This window comes from Onychostoma macrolepis, chromosome 14, assembly GCF_012432095.1.
Source record: "Onychostoma macrolepis isolate SWU-2019 chromosome 14, ASM1243209v1, whole genome shotgun sequence".
NCBI lineage: Eukaryota > Metazoa > Chordata > Actinopteri > Cypriniformes > Cyprinidae > Onychostoma > Onychostoma macrolepis.
Genome location: NC_081168.1, coordinates 22,851,895 through 22,872,769, shown reverse-complemented (window position 1 = coordinate 22,872,769; position 20,875 = coordinate 22,851,895). Strand labels below are relative to the sequence as shown.

The 20,875-nt window shown below is 36.6% G+C and overlaps 1 protein-coding gene and 1 non-coding gene across 2 annotated transcripts; both read right to left on the bottom strand.

The window, feature by feature from the left end:
* Positions 1-5,238: 5,238 nt before the first annotated feature.
* On the bottom strand, positions 5,239-19,347 carry adad1 (adenosine deaminase domain containing 1 (testis-specific)). The gene is made up of 12 exons (XM_058797130.1): positions 19,295-19,347; positions 18,592-18,755; positions 17,139-17,273; positions 16,886-17,053; positions 15,045-15,119; positions 14,746-14,871; positions 10,246-10,369; positions 9,353-9,523; positions 8,265-8,497; positions 7,959-8,193; positions 6,778-6,910; positions 5,239-5,682 (listed from the first exon to the last, which is right to left on the bottom strand). The coding sequence occupies exons 2-12, from the start codon at positions 18,746-18,748 to the stop codon at positions 5,569-5,571; spliced, it is 1,671 nt and encodes a 556-aa protein (XP_058653113.1). The 5' UTR covers positions 18,749-18,755; positions 19,295-19,347; the 3' UTR covers positions 5,239-5,568.
* Positions 11,959-12,031, bottom strand: trnak-uuu (transfer RNA lysine (anticodon UUU)). The gene has a single exon. It is a non-coding gene; the product is annotated as a tRNA-Lys (tRNA).
* Positions 19,348-20,875: the final 1,528 nt, after the last annotated feature.

The window sequence follows — 20,875 nt, the reverse complement described above, 5'->3', positions numbered from 1 at the left end:
AAAAAAGATAAAAGAAAGAAAAACAGGATTCTCATTATTTACTCACCATCGTGTCGCCCACGGTATGTCAAGCTAATGTTCAAAAATGTCAAAAAAGCACCATAAAAAAACTATATGTGCGTCATAAATTCCAAGAGTTCGTCAACACTCCCAAACTCCATTGAAGTCAGTTCCGTTTGTGTCCAACTTTGATGCATCCGGTCAGCATTTTTTAGTCATTAAAGAACGCGAACTGCACTTGAATCTTCAACGTTTACATCCAATCAAATAATCCGTTAGTAACAGTGGTGTAGTCTAGTTTTTTGTTGAGTATACTGTGATTTTTCCTTCCCAGCCTCATACACACCCGTCCCAGAGCTGCCGCTCATAAGCACCACCATACTCACTAAACAGGAATCTACGCTTACTTTTATTTTTAGGAGCACTTGTGCTGCTAATTTAAAAAAAAATTATGAGCACAGTAAAAAAAAAAATCAGGAGCACCTTCTGATCAATAACAAAAGTTAGCCTTCCTACGAAGTAATATTGGACTCCTTTAAAGTGATTTACAGGGGCATTTTTTCTAACTTTATTCGAAGTGTTATCTTTTGTCAAATTCAAAAGTGTATTTTTATAAGCTTTTTTCCACATTTCTAATTAAAACAATGCAATAAGAAGAATAAGTTACCGATCAAATAAAATCAGTATTAACAAAATTCATTTGCACTACAGAGGTGGCACAGAAGAACACAAAAGTGGCTTGTAGGTATTTACAGACATTTAATGAGGCTCAGGTGGCATGAGTGCAATTAACTTCATAAATTCATGTTGAAATGATACTTAAAAAATGAAACTAAAACTGCCATTAGGTGGCGGCAAGTTACTGATTTTATCACTGAATCATTCATTCAATTGATTCGTTTGAACGGCTGATTCATTCAGGAACAAAGCAAGTCCCTGCGTCCCAATGTGTGTACTATCCACCTTGTCTGTCCTAAATAGTAGCCTATTGAAAATTACTAATATCACATAGGATTTAGAATGGATAGTATGCACATTTGGACTCAGGCACTAGTGACTGTCTAGTGATTGAATTGACTCACTAGATTAATTTAAAACGCAGATTCATTCATAACGAAACAACGCTGTGTCTGAATGGTAGGGGTGTGAGATACTGCAAATTTTGGTATCGATCCGATACCAAGTAAATACAGGGTAAGTATCGCCGATACTGATACCGATACCGATACTTTTCCCTTTTTAATAACATACATTTAAATGACCAATTACACTTCGAAAATTAACAATAACTTATGTTGATATGACTAAAATATTACATTCACCTTAAAGCTATGTGGATTTATTATTTGCCTTTCTGAAAGGAGTTTGCAAGCAGAGGAGCCCAGAATATGAAAGCAATGCATAAAGTTTCGTGTTAATCATTTTCCTCCCACAGAAAAGTTATAACGAAAAATAAACTTAACGTGGCCTAATGCATTAAGAAAGTAATATTGAAAGGCCAACTCAGTATACTGATGATGCAAACTATTTGCAGGCAAGCAGCCCAGGATACAAACGTAAAGTGAATGCATGTTAAGTGTTTTCCTCTGATAGAAAACCTTTATAAAGAAAAACAACAACGTGGCTTAATGGTTGAAGAAAGTAATACTGAATAAAAAGGCCAAATTCGGTAAATTGAATGGGTCTGGCTTCCAGTCTCATCCGCTTCCAGCTGTTTTTAACTGTACAAAACAGCTCATTTCGCTGCTTGCTTGTATTGCAAACTGGTGTTTCTTACCATATTATTTTAATTAATTGTCTTAATTATAAACACACACGGTGGATAGCACAAACAATTTTACCATTTATTACACTGTTATTTTTCTCATGATTTCCCTACCGTGCCTAATGAAGTGGAAGTCTCGCACATTCAGTCTATGAAAAAAGCTTACTTCCACATTGAAAAAAGTGAATAAGTTTGGTGCTGTTGCCATAGTAGTGAATTTCTACAGTTCCATCTCTCGCTGTAGCCAATAATATCCGCTTGAGCTTTGAGCCGCTGAGTCACATAATGGCATAACAAAACACTAAAGCAGGGGCCGGTTGCATAAAAGGTTAAGACTAGTCTTAAAAGTTAGTCAACTAATTTTTTTATTTGAGACTGGCCATGATATTTTAAATTGAGTTACATTAAATTGTAGATTAGTCTAAGATAAATGCAAAAATAAGACCAATTACCCCTTTGCTAACTGCTAGTTTGTCAAACTTGTTCTTAAGACACAGTCTTAACATAAAGGCTAAGTTTATGCAACTGGCCCCTGGGGAGGAGCAGTAATGTTTGCATACCAGATGTGAAAAGAGCAGTAGGCCTATATAGACACACATATGTCTTTTTTTGTTGAATGTATTAAGCAATGTATTAAGTGTAGAGGAGAGAAAATTAACCTAAAGTATCGATCTAATCAAGTTAGTATCGATCCGATACCGATACCAATGTTGGTATCGCTATTATCGATATTAGGATCGATCCGCCCACTCCTACTGAATGGAGATGTGCAGCGCCTCAGTTGTGAGTTTGTTTGAAACTATTTTAGTTGATGAAATAGAGCAAAATCAGGCAATACTGTTATAGTCAGACAAGGTAAGTGACTTAACTTTTTGTTTATTGAATTCACTCATTGTTCTTATATGCCAACAATCCCTGCTGTTACAGTAACGTATACGCTACTACGTAACGTTACCATAACATCGGCACCGCGTAGGATAGTATCAACCTTATCTGGCTCGTTTTCTGTAGTTTCTATAATGTTAAAGTTCCTGTCATCTGTTTGCAGTGTCACCCGAAGCAGCAGCTTCAGGGGCAGGCTTACGAAAATACTGAAAGGGTGTAGTTCGTTCCATATCTCCTTTAATGATTCACATTAGTTCATTTCAAGTTTGGCACTCAATGCTGCGCCAGAGCTTCACAATAGCAATAGTGGTCAACAAAAACACGGCGTGATTATTAAAAAGACGGTGTTTCGCAACACAGACTGGGTGAATTTATGAACGTGTTAAAGGTCTGTCACAAAACGATGTTGTTACGTATCCGCGCGCTTTTTTAAGTGGGTATACGCAAATCCTTGACCTTTCCTAGTGGGTATACGGCGTATACCTGCGTATCACGTAGTAGACTACACCGCTGGTTAGTAATTAGTAGTACACATGGTCAAAATTGTTGGTACCCTTGGTAGGCTAAATATGATCAAAGAAGGCTCTGAAAATAAACATGCATTATTAATCCTTTTCAAATATGTCATCATGAAAAAAAACAGAACTTTCAGAATCAGAAATCGGATTGGATTCATTCAAAGCTACTGGATACAAACCAAAAGCCGTAACCATATCTTGAACAACATGAAACCAAAATTTCCATTGCAAACTGCGAAATTTGAGGGGAAGTTTGCATTACTGCTGGTAGTTTAACATTTCTATCGTAAAATAGTCGTCAAATATTATGTTTCGATACTTCCATCTACTCTCGCTCTTTCAACGTTAAAACTGACATTTCAGTTCGTGCTGGAATTCGATTCACCCTCTTCCTCTATGAACAGTTAAAAGGATAGTTCACCAAAAAAAATGAAAATACCCTCATGTCGTTCCAAACCCGTAAGACCTTCGTTCATCTTTGGAACACAAATTAAGATATTTTTGATGAAATCCGACATATTTCTGACCCTCCATAGACAGTACGGGAACTACCAAGTTCAAGGCCCAGAAAAGTAGAAAGGACATCCTTAAAATAGTCCATCAGTGGTTCAACCTTAATTTTATGAGGCTACGAGAATATTTTGTGCGCAAAGAAAACAAAAATAACGACTTTATTCAACAATTCTTCTCCTCCGCATCACCCTAGCGCCCATTGTGGAGAATATCATGACCTGCTTTCCGCTGCACCTAAACAAGGCGCAGCAGCATTTCTCTTTTATCACGATGCATGCGTATGGTGCTGCTGACCTTGAACACACATGCGTCGTGATAAAAGAGAAATAAAAAAAACAACACATCAATAAACTAAAATAAATATATGACATTTGTGAGTTCCCATAAGCATAAATATCAGCTTTCTGACCACATAGTTCCATCTCTGCCAACTGCTATTAGGAAGAACGGGAATGCTAACAGGCTCTCTATGCAAGTATTATAGACTTTCTTTGGTTTCTCCCATTCTTTTTTTTTTTTTTTTTTAACAAATGGTCAGTGTCCTGTTCCTTACACTGTCTCTGAACCTCCCTGATCCATGCACATTTTACCCTTGACCTTTGACTCTAGACCCAATTATTTTACATTCAGTTTCACTATTTCATCTAAATACTAACATATGACTGTGCCAGATATGAATACATTGCTATGGAAATAAATAACACATAACACGACACATAAATTGACCACAATCCAAGTTAAGTATTGACAGCACAGACATCCTGCATGTTAACAGCACAACTGGCATGCATTTTTAAGTCTTTGCAGCAAAACTACACGCATGCATAAACGTGCACTTTGGACCTGCAAATTTGCTACAAAGACCAACACAAAAGCGATACCTTCTGTATAGCTTCATATCCAAAGATCATTAATCCAAAACAAGCCGAATACAGAAACGCTTCATCAGAACATTTTAAACTTTGCATACTGTACAAAGTACAAACCTTCTCCAATCTTCAAAATGCTGTCTTGTCATTAAGATGCGCAACATAACCTAATTCATTGAAAATGGTCCTCGAATGAGACCCACTGACATAAACACATATTAAAAGCGATTGGATGCAGTTACACCTTTGACAGGAAGCCCCTGAGGTTTCCTGTGCTGTAGTGTGAACAGGGCATTGAATATCTGATGTTTACCTCCAAACGCCCAGCAACAAACACACCGTGCAGTGGCCATGCAGTTTCTCACTTGGGTTTCATAAAGTGACCCATATAGCACTAAAAAGCAGCACACTGCTCACATGAATTACTCTTTAATAATTCAGTGTCATTTGGGATTCTTCAGAAGGATCTGGAGAGCAGTGTTACTTTTGTATCATTGACATCAAAAATTCAAGTTTTTCAGAACAAACTGGTTTCATTTTGGTCTGATGAGGACATTTTGAACACTGAAAGTCAACAGAATACAATGAAATCTTTTATCAATCATGAAAAATCACAGAAAAGCTGATTCCTTCATAGTATGACTCCTTTAAATATGGCATTTCAGAGAGTTCAGACAGTAAAGAAAACAAATGACCAAAAGAAACTCTTTTATTTTCATTTGCCTTGGAAACAAAACAGAACACCCCCTTTTGTTTTAATTTTACACTATGGTCTGTCTTAAACTGGTTTTATTTTATATCTTTGCACTTGTGTAAAGAAACTTCAAATCCAGTAGGTTTCTCCAGTCCACAAACATATGTACATCTGTTGTCTGTAAGTGCCTCACTTTTTGCCATCGAGAAACAACACAACTGAGCAAAACAAACATGCAAACCAAAAAGTAATTTAGCATGCAATTTCAACATATAAAAAACTTAACATGCCATCGCAGTGGCTCATGGCATCTGTAGGTGGTTCTCACATGGAGAAATGGTCACTGATTGGCGGTTTCTCCACCCACTGGCCGTAGCCCTTCCTCTCCAGGTAAGACTTCAGCACACTCTTTGCCTCCTGGTACGGCTTTGCCATCATCTTGACGTTCAATAAAAAATTAGATGGTCATTATTAAACGTCCAATACGAATCTGAATTGAAAAACTAGCAGCAGCTGCAGCAGAAATTAAGATTTCTTCTTATACAAATGACTAGATTTTGACATTTTCTTCAGTAATAGTGAACCATTGTTTCCATGGTGCTGCTAGGGTGTTCTAGGTTCTAATATTGTTATAAAGACATTTTGAGTTGGCTAGCACGATGGCAGCTTTACCACAACCTAGGAACGCATGACTGATCAAAATAAAACTGAAACTGTGTATTGAAAACTGAAAGACTGCAATTTAATTAAATAAACACGTTTCGTGTTTCTGAGAAGTGTGGCACTGTGTTCATTTACACACAATATAAAATCTTGATGGTTTAACGTTGGACAATGGATTGACAGCCATCAATATTAGTACTGTAATTTTACAGTTATGCTGTAAAATAAAAATTATTATATTATTATTTTTCTTAAATACTCTATTTTTATTTCACAGTAAAATATTACAATTCTAATATTTATTTTGTTTATTTTTATAAAATAACAGTAGCAATCATATCTTACCACATTTTCCAAAATGTTCCTATTAACCTTTACTTAAGTAATCTCTTTACATTTTATAATTTTCAGGAAATCACCTTTATAATGTTATTTTTAATTATTACGTAATTAATAAAAAGTTGTTAAAATGTTGCTCATTTTTGCATATAATTATTAATGCACATTGTGATTTATCTTTACATTTTCATAAACATTGTTGAGTTAATTGAAAAAATGGTATATTTGCACCAAAAAAACATGCTTATCACTTGGCATATGCATAAAAATATTTTCATGTCAATTTCTGCTTTTATTAATCCCGATCTGTTTCTCACTTTTGACATACAGTAGATCCACTGCGTTAAGGATCGAATCTGATCATACATGATTTCTATAAATTATAAATTTATAAATTCTGGAGCTTTAAAGAATAAAAATAAAATGATTTACATATCTTAAATTGCAATTTTTTGCCAGAAAAATCGCAATTACATTTTTGCCACAAATCATGCACCCGTTCCTGGATGTAAATAAGGCAGAATGCATTACCTTGGCCTCCCTGTATGTGACAGCGGTGAGCAGCTCCTCTCTCTGGGCCTCTTTAGCTACCAAATTAAACCGACTCAACATTGCTGCCTTGCAAAGTCGGCTAGCCAAGGCTGGACTGCTCTTAAATGGAGAACTGAAACAAACACACAAAAATTAGGTTGAAGACATGACTATCCAACTTAGTTTTAATGTAAGATTGGTGTGGCTATTTGTAACATGAATGGGCAAGGCTTCCAGTGTCATTCACTTTCAGTTATTTTACCTAGAAAAAAAACAGCTTGTTATTCTGGTATAACTGGTATTTGTAATCATAATATTTTAAAGAATTAGTGCACCTAAAAATAAAAGTTTTTGAAATTGTACTCACCCTCAGGCCATTCAAGTTGTAGTTTGTTTCTTCACAGAAACAGATTTGGAATTTGAGCATGTCATCACTTGCTCACCAGTGGATCCTCTGCAGTGAATGGGTGCCGTTGGAATGAGAGTCCAAACAGCTGATAAAAACATCACAATCCATAAGTTATACACACACTTTGACATGACAATCTATCAATTAATGTTTTGTGAAGAGAAAAGCAGCATCTTTGTAAGAAACAAATCCATCATTAAGACATTTTTAACTTCAAAGCACCGCTTCCAGTATCGAAAATATTGTTTTCTTCACTGAACAAGTCATCTTGTCTGAATGAGGAGAGAAATATGCACAGATCAAGCATAATTTTTTGTAACAGGTTTAAAATTAAAGCACCTTAATGATGGATTTGTTTCTTAAAAACAAGCAGCTTTTCACTTCACAAGATGTTAATTGATGGACTGGAGTCGTGTGGATTATTGCTGTTTGGACTCTTGTTCTGACGGCACCCATTCACTGCAGAGGATCCATTGATGAGCAAGTGATGTAATGCTACATTTCCCCAAATCTGTTCCAATGAAGAAACAAACTACATCTTGGATGACCTGAGGATGAGTACATTTTCAGCAAATTTTCATTTTTGCATAGACTACTCCTTTAATGTATTAAATCACAATCATAAACACATTAGTTTGTAGTGCAAATACTTTTAACTCCCTGTCACTGAGAGTGACAGAGGCTAATGAATCAGAAGTCTTGCACATTAACAGAAAATAGCTTACTTCCGTGTTGAAAAATGAAAAGTTGAATAAAGACGAATAACACTCACTCTTCAGTAGACTTCCCATCTAGTGCATTGACCACCTCCACCAAAAGGTCTCCATGGCTCCAGTTAAGGCTGAGTGATTTCTGGGAAGGGTGCGCGTCCGGAGGCACAGCTGAGGACAGCAGGCTGATGTGTGGCCGGTAGACGCAGTAGTACAAGGGAAGCGCTGAGGTGATGCCATCCACACGCTGGTTCACAGCCATCTCCATACCGCGAGTATCGCTGCAGCTCCCATCGCCTGAGCAAAACAAGTACAAAATGCATTAACAGCAACTAGACTGCTCAACATTGGGCTTTACTCCAACTTACCAATGAAGATGCTGCTCACGTAGACCGGCTCAATGAAGTGGCTCAGTAGCGCCCCCTGGAAGCCCAACACCTGCCACTGCATGATCTTATCGGTGGCTGACATACTGACCACATGTGAGCCCATCTGCTCATACGAGCTAGAGAACTTGGAGAAAACCTTTCCTTCCACCACCGCATGAAGGCCAATCTGATTATTCACCTCCCACGCAGAGATGGACAGAGGATTGAGGCGGCTAGAAAACACAGATGACAACTGTCATTTAGCTTCATAAAATTAGACATACCATTTGTAGTTTAAGAAACCTTATTTCTTTTGCTTGAAAAGTATGTTCATGCCATACTTCTTTAATACAAAGGCCACACTGCATGCATGCACAAAGAAGAATAAAAGCACAACCAATAGGGGATGGGGGCGTGACGTCACTGCTCTAGCGCCGTGGTGGCTGATGGGAAAAATCGCCATTTTGTGAGGCCACTTGTTGCAACGCGCTGAGGAAGTTGTAATATGAATGTTTTAAATAGGATACAGAAATTGAATAAACTGTAAATCAACATATTAAAGTTATTCAACAAAACATTATTTATTCAAGAGCAGTGAGGGATTTCTTCTGTCTTTTGACACATCATTTTTCCATTTTTGAAGCATAAACCCCATAAAACCAATGCGAGCTTCGGATCTTCCAATGTTTCTCTATGGCGCTGAAACCTATAGATATCCAAGTTCCGCTCCCCATGCAACTGATACTCGACTGCCATTGGCTAGTCTGCGTTCGAGGGGAGGGGCTTACCGATAGGTCAATTATGTCAGACTTTAACCCTATAAAGCCTACTGTATCATATGTAATATGAAAACTGATATCAATTTACATCAAGATAAAATTCTGGTTGTAATGTAAATCAATGAGATGTTTATAACGGTATAGCAGATACTTACATACAATTATATAAATTTATATAATTGTATGCAAGTATCTGCTATACCGTTATAAAGATCTCATTGATTTACATTACAATCAGAATTTTATCTTGATGTATCAGATATGATGCTAAATTTGATGTAAATAACCCCTGTTTGTGAGTGTACATACAGCTGAGATGGTATCTGCGCTGCTCCTTTGGGCAGTTGGCTCAGGTACAGGTGTAGAGTGAAGTGATTTTTGAGGCTGAGGAGTTTCGTGGTCTGGTCCTGCTGAAAGACTGACTTTTCCTCCAGAGCACTATTCTTACTGAAGAACAGCAACAGGTTCCTGTACAGAAACCTACGGCACATTCAAAACACATTTAAATTCTACTCAATAATAATTGTGAATAATATTGTGATATATTATTACAATTTAAAATAACAGTTTTCTATGTGAATATACATTAAAATGTAATTTATTCCTGTGATCAAAGCTGTATTTGCAGCATTATTATTGCAGTCTTCAGTGCCACATGATCCTTCAGAAATCATTCTAATATGATGATTTGCTGCTCAGGAAACATTTCTTATTATTATCCATGTTGAAACATTTCTTTAGAAAACATGATACATTTTTTGATCCTTTGATAAACAAAGTTCAAATGAACTGCATTTATTTGAAATGGAAATCTTTTGCAACGACATAAAAGTCCTTAATGTCAGTTTTAATCATTTTACAGCATCCTTGCTAAATGAAAGTGTTCATTTCTTTCAAAAAATACATTTGAGATGTGTATGTTGGTCCTTCACCAGCGGGTCAAACACGTCTACTTTCAAGAAATGCTTTTTCCAAACACTGTTTCATTTCATTTCAAGAATCTAAGAAAAAAAGCCTTTAGTTCAAAGGCTTTTAGATCATGAGAAACCCTTCAGTCAAGTGTGTCCAAACCTTTGATGGCAGTGTTAACAAAGAGCAAACCAAAGTGCCAAAAGACTTTTTAAAAAGAGTCAGATCTCGTCTGAACTAGCCATCAACACGCATGAAAATTATGACCACTTACAACTGAAAAGCCTACTTACCTCATTAATGATCTCCGTGCGGTTACTACTGCATGTGAGTCATGCAGGATTCTTCCTGTGGGTGCTGGACTGGCTTTGGTATTAGAACTGCCTGTGCCAAGAGCAACAACCTCACATCCAGCAGCTGCAGACAAAACACAGGACACAGATTAGGTCAAAATGAGTGAATATCAGCCAATGGATTTATAAGAACAGTAACAAAATGATACAGTACATAAAGTCCATCTGCATGTGGTGCTTGGAAATTTGGTGTTGTGAGTTATTCACCAAAGTTTAATAATTATTTAAGGGTTACCAAGAGATGAGTATACAGGTGCATCTCAATAAATTAGAATGTCGTGGAAAAGTTCATTTATTTCAGTAATTCAACTTAAATTGTGAAACTCGTGTATTAAATAAATTCAATGCACATAGACTGAAGTAGTTTAAGTCTTTGGTTCTATTAATTATGATGATTTTGGCTCACATTTAACAAAAACCCACCAATTCACTATCTCAACAAATTAGAATACTTCATAAGACCAATAAAAAAAAAACATTTTAAGTGAATTGTTGGCCTACTGGAAAGTATGTTCATTTACTGTATATGTACTCAATACTTGGTAGGGGCTCCTTTTGCTTTAATTACTGCCTCAATTCGGCGTGGCATGGAGGTGATCAGTTTGTGGCACTGCTGAGGTGGTATGGAAGCCCAGGTTTCTTTGACAGTGGCCTTCAGCTCATCTGCATTTTTTGGTCTCGTTTCTCATTTTCCTCTTGACAATACAGGGTTCAGGTCTGGTGAGTTTTCTGGCCAGTCAAGCACACCAACACCATGGTCATTTAACCAACTTTTGGTGCTTTTGGCAGTGTGGGCAGGTGCCAAATCCTGCTGGAAAATGAAATCAGCTTCTTCAAAAAGCTGGTCATCAGAAGGAAGCATGAAGTGCTCCAAAATTTCTTGGTAAACGGGTGTAGTGACGTTGGTTTTCAAAAAACACAATGGACCAACACCAGCAGATTACATTGCACCCCAAATCATCACAGACTGTGGAAACTTAACACTGGTGGAGCTTCTCCACCCTTCCTCCAGACTCTAGGACCTTGGTTTCCAAATGAAATACAAAACTTGCTCTCATCTGAAAAGAGGACAGTTCTTCTTCTCCTTAGCCCGGGTAAGATGCCTCTGATGTTGTCTGTGGTTCAGGAGTGGTTTAACTGGACAACTGTCAGATCAGCAGTCTTCCCCATGATTTTGTAGCCTAGTGAACCAAACTGAGAGACCATGCCAAAAGTCCAAAAGTCCACTCTAAAATAAGTATTGTCAAGTAAATGACAATACTTGACAAAAAGTCAAAAATTGTGATTGTTTTATCTATCACAAATGAAAGTGAAAGTGAAAAAAAGTGACATGACATGTGGCCAAGTATGGTAACCCATACTCAGAATTAGTGCTCTGCATTTATCCCATCCAAAGTGCACACACACAGCAGTGAACACACACCCAGAACAGTGGGCAGCCATTTTTTTGCCGTGGTGCCCGGGGAGCAGTTGGGGGTTCGGTGCCTTGCTCAAGGGCACCTCAGTCGTGGTATTGAGGGTGGAGAGAGTGCCGTAGCGTACATTCACTCCCCCCACCTACAATCCCTGCCGGTACCGAGACTCGGTCCTTTGGGTTATGAGTCCGACTCTCTAACCATTAGGCCACAACTTCCCCACAATATGAAAGCCTTTTGCCCGAACAGGGACATGAACCCTGGACCCTCAGATTAAAAGTCTGATGCTCTACCGACTGAGCTATCCGGGCTCTCAAATGCTTCACTTACAGTTTTTGACAGTATTATAAAATACTTTTAGAATTCAAAATAACTTTTCTATTTAAATACCCATTTTAAAATTTAATTTATTTCCTGTAATGTTGGCATTCTTTTGGTAAGAGTTATAAGCAACACTAGAATCTACTTTAAACTTAAAATAAATATATTTTTAAAGTGACTGTTTTCTTCAATACCAAAGCTTCATTTATTTGATTAAAAAAAATAGAGTAAAGAAATACTGTGAAATATTACAATTTAAAATACCTGTCTTCTATTCCTGTGATGGCAATGCTGAATTTCAGCATAAAGTCCTGTTATTTTATTTTTTAAATAAAAGTGCCCAGGTTAAAACTGAAAACTGAAAAATGCTGGAAAACGTTTTGCTAAGGCCTAACATGTGTTTTCTTCATCTGACCACTTTCAAACAAACTCATCAACAAACACAAGCCATTTAGGGGAGTCTAACCGCCACTTGGGAATGTCTCCCAATTCCCTTCCTTTTACTGTAAATGTTTCCAAAACCAAGCTTTCCAACCAGGCCAAGACCTCTCATTACTCTTGCTTGGCCATTTAGTTTATCTAAAATTACACAGCTGTACGCACATCTCAACATCCTGTGGATATTACCTATTTCACTAAGTATCCTCCAACTTCCAAAATTTCCTGTTTTAGTTTATCTGGTTTAGTTTTAGAATTCAAGCTGAAGAAAAATGATGAAAGGCTCAAAGGAAACCATATAATTACTTCCTATTGCGGCATATTTCTATATTTGGTGCAACATTATTTAACATCTCACTATCTACACTACGAGTTTCACTGTGGAAATTCCAACCGACTGTCATAACTAAGTGCCCTCATGATATTATAAATACAACAGGTGACATGTGTTTATTACATTGCATAAGAACAATAGAAGTCTCTATTACAGTCAAAAGTTTCCATAATGCACTGCAGGAAGTACTATTTCCCAGAACGTCTTTGAGTGGGAAGTGGTCGAGTGTGAACGAGAAAAGATCATTCTTCACACACACTTTCTCTGGTCATGCTGCCATCTGTTCCCGTCATGCTGCCATCTGTTCCCACACCTTTTGGCCAATGAAAATCCATGGCCTTTTCATTTATTTATGATTACTGGATAAGCATAAATACTGTAATAAGCAAAGATTTGCATTTGGATGTCACGTACCAATCACTGGAATGAATTGAACTGAACTGTTATACAAACAAAGTTTCTGCAGGTTTTATGAAGGTAAAATGAAGACTTTTTAAGACAAAGCAAAAAAAAAAAATCTGGAGATTTGGGCAATCTAAGACTTTCCATTTCTTTGCCCTGATAAGCTCCTTCACTGAACTGGCAGGGTGTTTTGGGTCATTGTCTTAAAGAAATATGAATCGCTTTCTGATGAGTCTGGTGGCATTTTCTTGAATATTGGTAGCCAAGATGGTTTTGTACCCTTCCAAATTCATTCTGCTGCTGCCATCATACATTAAGTCATCAGTAAAGTTGAAAGGGCCTGTTCCAGAGGCAGCCATGCAGGCCCATGCCATGACACCACCTCCACCATGCTTTACAGATGAGGCTGTTTGCTTGGGATCATTGCAGTTCCCTTTTTTCTCCACACTTTTGCTTTCCCATCACTTCGATAAAGGTTCATCTTTGTCTCATCGGTCCATAAACACAGTTCCAAAACTCTTCTGGCTCACCTTTTTTGCAAACTCTGATCTTTCCTTTCCAATCTTGGTGCTGGTCAGAGGTTTGTATCTTGCTGTGTAGCATCTGTAATTCTGTGTCAAAGTCTCCTGCGGACAGTTGATTGTCAGAGCATCACCGCAGCTTTCTGGAGGTTGTTGTTGATTTCACAGACACACATTTTAGGGATCATTTTCACAGTTTTTATGATTTGTCTGTTATCAACTACTGTTGTTTTTCTCAGCCAATCAGGTCGTTGTTGGCTGCTTATGTCTCCGGTGGTTTCCAAACTCTTGATTTCTCCTTGTCCTTTGTTTTGGCTATAGCTCTAATTGACTTCCTCTTTTCTTTTAGCATTCAAATTGCTTGCTTTTCTCTCAAAGTCAGCTCCCTCGTCTTTGGTTTGTGTGTGTCGTCATCGAATGCAAGACTTGAGAAAGATAATGTGCATATGCAAGACATATGCAAAATACAGGCAAACATGCACAATATTTTGCACCTTAAGTGTTTGATGTTCCCATTGTAAGGATAAGTAAGGACAATTACTTTTGTCGTTGGTTTTTAATCAAGACAATTAATCAAATTTACATAAACGTAATAATGTATGCTTTGCTTATGATTTCTCAAAGGTGATTATCATCACTGTATTAATAATATTAAAAAAATGAATAAATAAAACCTCTATAAATCAGCATAAATTAAAGGTAGAACAACAAATAATACTACCATGTTGAATAAATAATTTTTAAAAAGTACTTTCTTGCATTATAGCAATAAGAATTTCTTAGTTGTTGTGAAAAAGGCCAAAATGCAAGAAGTACAATAGGTTAACAGGCTTTATGTTGTTGACCTATTTCTTTTTTTTTTTGAGGTTCACCCCGAAAGCTCTGACAATGCAGGTTCTGTGCAGGATAGATTATTAGGTGACAAAGAACACCTTAAATGTCACATGACTTATGAATACTAATACCACAGTGAAAAACTGTGGTCTGACATCCTGTACGTCTTACTTACGAGACAGCATGACAAATGCAGCCACTGTTCCGCCACAGCCAGAGAATTCTGGGTAACTGTCCATTAGCTTGGTGAACATCTCCCTCACCACGTTGGGTACCTGATCCTTAATGGGATTCTTTCTTTCTGCGTTAAACCAACCGGAATGAAATTGTTAGTCACGTTCGCAAATATTTCCAAATCCGACATTATTGGTTGCTCTGACGTCAGAGTGTATTACGGCTAAAACATTTGCGCTTGGAATATAGTTGTTCTTAATTGGGCTATTAAACACATCCAGACTTGAAAAACTAATTTACCAATTACAGCTCTTCCAGAATGGACTTCTGGGATTGTTGAGTCCTTCTCTCTTACTGGCAGAGGAGGAGGTCCCACTGAAAAAAACAAAAGCACATACAAAAGTTAAGTGAATGTGAGTAAGACTTGCAGCTTTGTGGTTGCAAGCAATGCATGGGCAGTTGCTAAAATATTCTCAACAGTTTTACTGTATTATTTGCAGTTTACAGGATGGTATTGATACAGTAGATGATTCCATTGGCACAAGTCCAATCAAGATCAAACAGTGCAGGACTTATGCACTCAAACGTTTTGCACTCAAAGTTTAACAATCAGGATTAAAGGTTTGTTCAAATCGACAAGAAAAAATATAAAATACAAGTAATAAAATGTTTGCTGGCTTTATGCAATTGCAATCGAAAAAGGCTGAAAAGCTGCAATAAATAAGATTGCAGCACCACCCTAATGTAAGAATGTGTTGTTGTTGTTGTTTTTTTGCATTAAAAAAATGCTGCACCCCCACCTCAAACAGGAAAAAGCTTCACCACGGTTTCAGTGAGTGACTGGGTCTGTTTCGAAGGGAGGCAGAACAGCGAGGATGTTCTCTTTCATCTGGGGGAAACTTTCACATTGAATTTCGAAGTTTGCATATTTACACTAAAAATGGAACGGCTGACTAACCGCTTGCACTGATTCTATGGAAAGATGGGTCACACGATATCTTCCTATTTGTTTTGCAAAAATAGACCATTAGTGAATAAACAATATAGTAGCAATCTAGGATTAAACCACATAGCTGAAGTCAGGTGTTTCACCCTTTGTTTTATTAAAAACAATATAAATATCTAATCAGTGGCAATTGATAATGGTCAAAATTATGTTCTAAATAAATTTGATATACACACATAAAAAATATATACATATAGTTTTTTTTTATAAATAAGATATATATATATACGATTTTTTTTTTTTAATTTTGAAAGAAGCCTCTTCTGCTCATCAAGGCTGTATTTATTTGATCAAAAATACAGTAAAAACAGTAATATTGTTAAATATTACAATTTAAAATAACTGTTTTCTATTACAATATATTCATTTATTGCTGTAATCAAAGCATCATTACTCCAGTCTTCAGTGTCACATAATCCTTCAGAAATCATTCTAATATGCTGATTTGCTGCATAAGAAACATTTCTTATTATCAATGCTGAAAACAGTTGTACTGCTTCATGTTTTTGAGGAAACAGTGACACTTTTTTTGTTCAGGATTAACTGATGAATGGAAAGTTCATCAATTAAAATAGCCTTTATTTTAAATGTAAATCTGATAACCATGTGAAAGTATTTACTATTTCACTTTTGATTAACTTAATACACTGTAAAAAGTGATAAGTGGACTTAACTTTAAAAAATTGAGGAAACCCGTTGCCTTAAAATTATTAAGTAAATAATAAAAAAAATAAATTAAAAAAAGTTAATTGAACTTGACAATTCACTTAACTTATTTTAATTATCATTTACTTAAAAATTTTAAGGCAATGAGTTTCCTAAATTTTTTTGAGTTAAGTCAACTTATCACTTTTTACAGTGTATAGGCTTGTTCAATAAATTATTAATTTCATTTTTTTTTTTTTACTGACCCCATAGTATGAATATATATAAGTGAGTAAATATAAATGTGTGTGTATATATATGTTTATTTATTCATTCAATTAAGATTCTTAATACTGTGCATTTCTGAATTTGGGAAAAGCTTTTATTTGACTTAATAATTTGCTCAAATTTAATTAGTTCAATCAGAATAATATGAATTTCTGTTTTCTAGCTGGTGGTAAGAGGCCTAAAATCATCATTTGATCATTACCAGAAACATCTGAAGGAATCCCATCATTTTCTAGACTTGCAATGAGCTCTTCAAGGGCCAGTTCAGCTGCTTTGGCCCTGGCTTCTTTCTTTGTGACGCCCATTCCCGTCTTATACTGGACTCCATCAATCACAGCACAGAACGCAAAGTAAAACCCCGTTATTCCTGCTGCTCACACACAAAGGAAACAAATGTTGAATGCACGAATGAACTGGACAATGCACTACATAAAATCAGGAGGGACATCACTTACCGGTGGTAACAGTCTCTTTCATATCCAGTTGAAACTGCAGAACCTGAGAGAGCTGGTACAACGCCGACACTGGGTGCGTCTCTCCTCGCTTATATCTGTCAATATGTTCACGGGGAAGGGTTTTCGGTTTGGAATCTGCAAAGGAGACAAAAGTGGCTGTGGACGTTATTAATATAACATGATTTAAAAGGGTAGTTCACCCAAAAAAGAAAATTTGATGTTTATCTGCTTCCCCAGGGCATCCAAGATGTAGGTGACTTTGTTTCTACAGTAGAACACAAACAAAGATTTTTAACTCAAACCGTTGCAGTCTGTCAGTCCTATAATGCCAGTCAATGGGCACAGAATTTTTGAGAGTAAAAAAAACATGCACACACAAATCCAAATTAAACCTTGCGGCTTGTGACGATACATTGATGCCCTAAGACACGAAACGATCGGTTTGTGTGAGAAACTGAACGGCATTTATATCATTTTTTACCTCTGATACAGGCAATGTCCAACTGTCCTGAGCTCAACTACAACATCCGGCGCGTGATGCGTCAACGGCTCTGGAACATAGGTATATATAAACTAATGAGGCATCTAAGTGTATATATATATATATATACATATATATATATATATATATATGAGTCATCTATGTATATAAATCTATGTGCCAGAGCAGGTTGACGCATGACGCACCGGATGTTGTGACAGGCGGACATTGAGGTTTATCAGAGGTAAAAAATGATATAAATGCCGTTCAGTTTCTCGCACAAACCGATCATTTCGTGTCTTAGGACATCAATGTATCGTCACGAGCCGCAGGGTTTAATTTGGATTTGTGTGTGCATGTTTTTTTTACTCTTAAAGATTCCGTGCCCATTGACTGACATTATATGACTGACAGACTGCAACGGTTTGAGTTAAAAATCTTTGTTTGTGTTCTACTGAAGAAACAAAGTCACCTACATCTTGGATGCCCTGGGGGAAAGCAGATAAACATCAAATTTTCATTTTTGGGTGAACTATCCCTTTAATGAATGACTGTAAATACATTCTGGAGCTAATAAAAACATCACTAAGTCTAAACAGCAATGCATGTTAATGCAACAAACACATCTTAATGCATGTTCCTGGTGTAATTGTGCTTGATTCATAGGTGTGCAGTTTTCCAAATAGAAACATGTCTCGGCCTATGAAATTGCTTTCATTTTCATCTGAGGTCACCAATTCCTCTAACCCTTCACTCTTACAGAAATACAAAACATTATGCAAGTAAAATAGGATGCAACTGTCATTTCATGTTGACTTTAAAACACAAAAAGTCATTTGTCAATGGAAATTCATTTTTAACACTTTTATTTGGCCTTTTCCCCCCAGAATTTTAGTCCTAAAAAAAGCAACGTTCAGTCGGTCGAGAGAAACAAAAGGAAGTCTAAAACAAAATAAAGCCTTAACGCTTAACTGATTTTGGTGGAGGAACTGGATGGTTGTCCAGGAAGACATTTGTTGTTGTTGATGTCATTGAAGTCTGAGAAAGGTGGATGGGATGAGATGTTTGTCCAGTGGTTGTGGGCCAAGCTGGACCCTCTCGAGGATGAACCCCTCATCATCATCTTCATCTAACAGCTGTAAGTTAGAGACAGCAATACAACACATTAAAGTTAGATATCAATTATTAAAAAGAAAAATAAACATATACAGGCAGTGTTTACAGGAAAATTCACATCACAAATCATGTAAATGATGTAATATCAAGCAGGTCTGTAATTCCTGATGGTTTTAAGAATGTAATGATGCTGCTGTTTTTTTTATAACGCTTATAAGTAAACAAGAAGAGCGCGTGACTCTACAGTTCTAACGAAGTTTCAATTGCATGTGTTAATTACCAAACTGACATGAAACTCATTTAAACTGAACTCTTATAAACACAGTAATGGCATGTGACAGGTTAACGCGAAATAAAACGGATTTAAGTAAAATAGCACCGATTAAGACGCTAGTCACGCTGCTAGCACGCCTAATCTAGCTGAACTATACAAAGAAAGCAAACTTGTATTGATTCTCATTTTTTATAACTGGTAACTGAAACACTAAATGTTAACATTTTATCTTCAAACGAACACAAACACATGCTAATTCATATGCACACACGCCCACGCACTTACCCTCAACGATTCACTCAACACAACTGACTCTCACGCGCAAACACACACACACACACACACACACACACACACTTACTTACTTACTTACTTACTTACAGTACACTAGATAGATAGATAGATAGATAGATAGATAGATAGATAGATAGATAGATAGATAGATAGATAGATAGGCTATGTGTTTTAAAGTCAAGATTACATTTAATTTGCATCACTTTTTTACTTGAGAAATGTTATTCAGTAAGTGAACGGTTAGAGGAACTGGTGACCTGAAATTTCACCTGGTGCAATGAAAACTAATTTTAGAAGTCATATCAGTTTGAAAAATAGATTTATCTCTTTCACATGTTAGATACTACTGGAAACTGCTGGAAGAGGTTTCTTATACACAATAATTTTCTTGTAAAAGCTCAACCACAAAATTCTTTTTTTCCATTAGTGACAGCCCAGAACAAAGACCAGTGACTAAAAGTGAAAGTGATGGACTGTGAAGGTCTCCAGGAAGTAGCATTAAAACGGGTTGAGCATTTAGGGACAACAAAGGGGTTTTTAAACAGTTACTCATGAAAACAGAGTTTTCCAGAGATGTGTATGACTCAACACTGTGTGTGTGCAACAGGAAAGCTATAGGCCTGTTTTTCATATTCTAAAAATAGAAGACCTTTATTAACCACAAAAAAAAAAGAAATGCAATGTTGACATCAAACGAAGAGGAGACAAACTTTGCATGAGCCACATACTTAGATTTTGATCTACTTCAGAGGGGATTACAGTGTACTCGGTTGCCAAAACAAACCCAGAATTTCAACCCTTCCCATTTTTTTATTGTTTTTTTTTTTTTTATTAGGCCATATCTGTTGTATTTATTCAGACATTCCTCCAGTCAGTGATGGCTAAAAAAGCTCAAATCTAAAATTATGCTGATTCTTCTTTATTCATTTGTGTCATAGTTTTGATGACTTAATCTAGGTGCCTAGTAAAAAAATAAAAAAATAAATAAAAAACACAGAATAAAATAGACAATACGTTTTGTTTTATTATTATTATGCACAATGCTTCAATTTGCGATTTTTTTCAGAAATACATTACTGTCACTGTCAGAAATGGGCAAGCAACAGATGCAGAAGCCCTCACTTTAGGCCATTGTTAATTTTCAGTGTTTATTTTAATGCATAAATGAGCAGTGGATCCCTGTATTTTTATCAGCTCAGCGGAAACATCTGTGGTGTTTTTGACGGTGGAGTCCTATGGTGAGCAAAAGAGCAAGACATCCTACCTCAAAGCCTACACACTAATATTGATGCTTGGAAATACCTCTATCAGAACATTCACCGTCAGCGATATCATTCCCCTAACCTCTGTTTCCATGCAGACAGAATCCTGAATCTGGTCTCAGGGTTTTTTATCCTTAATAATTTAGCTAATTTGCACATGCAATAATGGCCAAAGGGTGTTTTGCAAGACCATGCCAAGTCTAGATGCTCAGGGATTGGTGTGCAATGGTGTGCATGCAAAGTGCAGTGTAGGTGTTGGTTTGACAGACTGTGGTTCTTACTCAGTGGTACAGTAAAGACAAGCAACTCT

Coding starts and splice junctions, on each gene's coding strand:
- adad1 (XM_058797130.1), bottom strand. CDS start 18,748: ATGAAGATGATGATGAGGGGTTCATCCTCGAGAGGGTCCAGCTTGGCC. Junction 10,370..14,745: donor TGCATTTGTCATGCTGTCTC/GTAAGTAAGACG, acceptor TTTTGTCTGCAG/CTGCTGGATGTGAGGTTGTT. Junction 8,194..8,264: donor CGTGAGCAGCATCTTCATTG/GTAAGTTGGAGT, acceptor TGTTTTGCTCAG/GCGATGGGAGCTGCAGCGAT.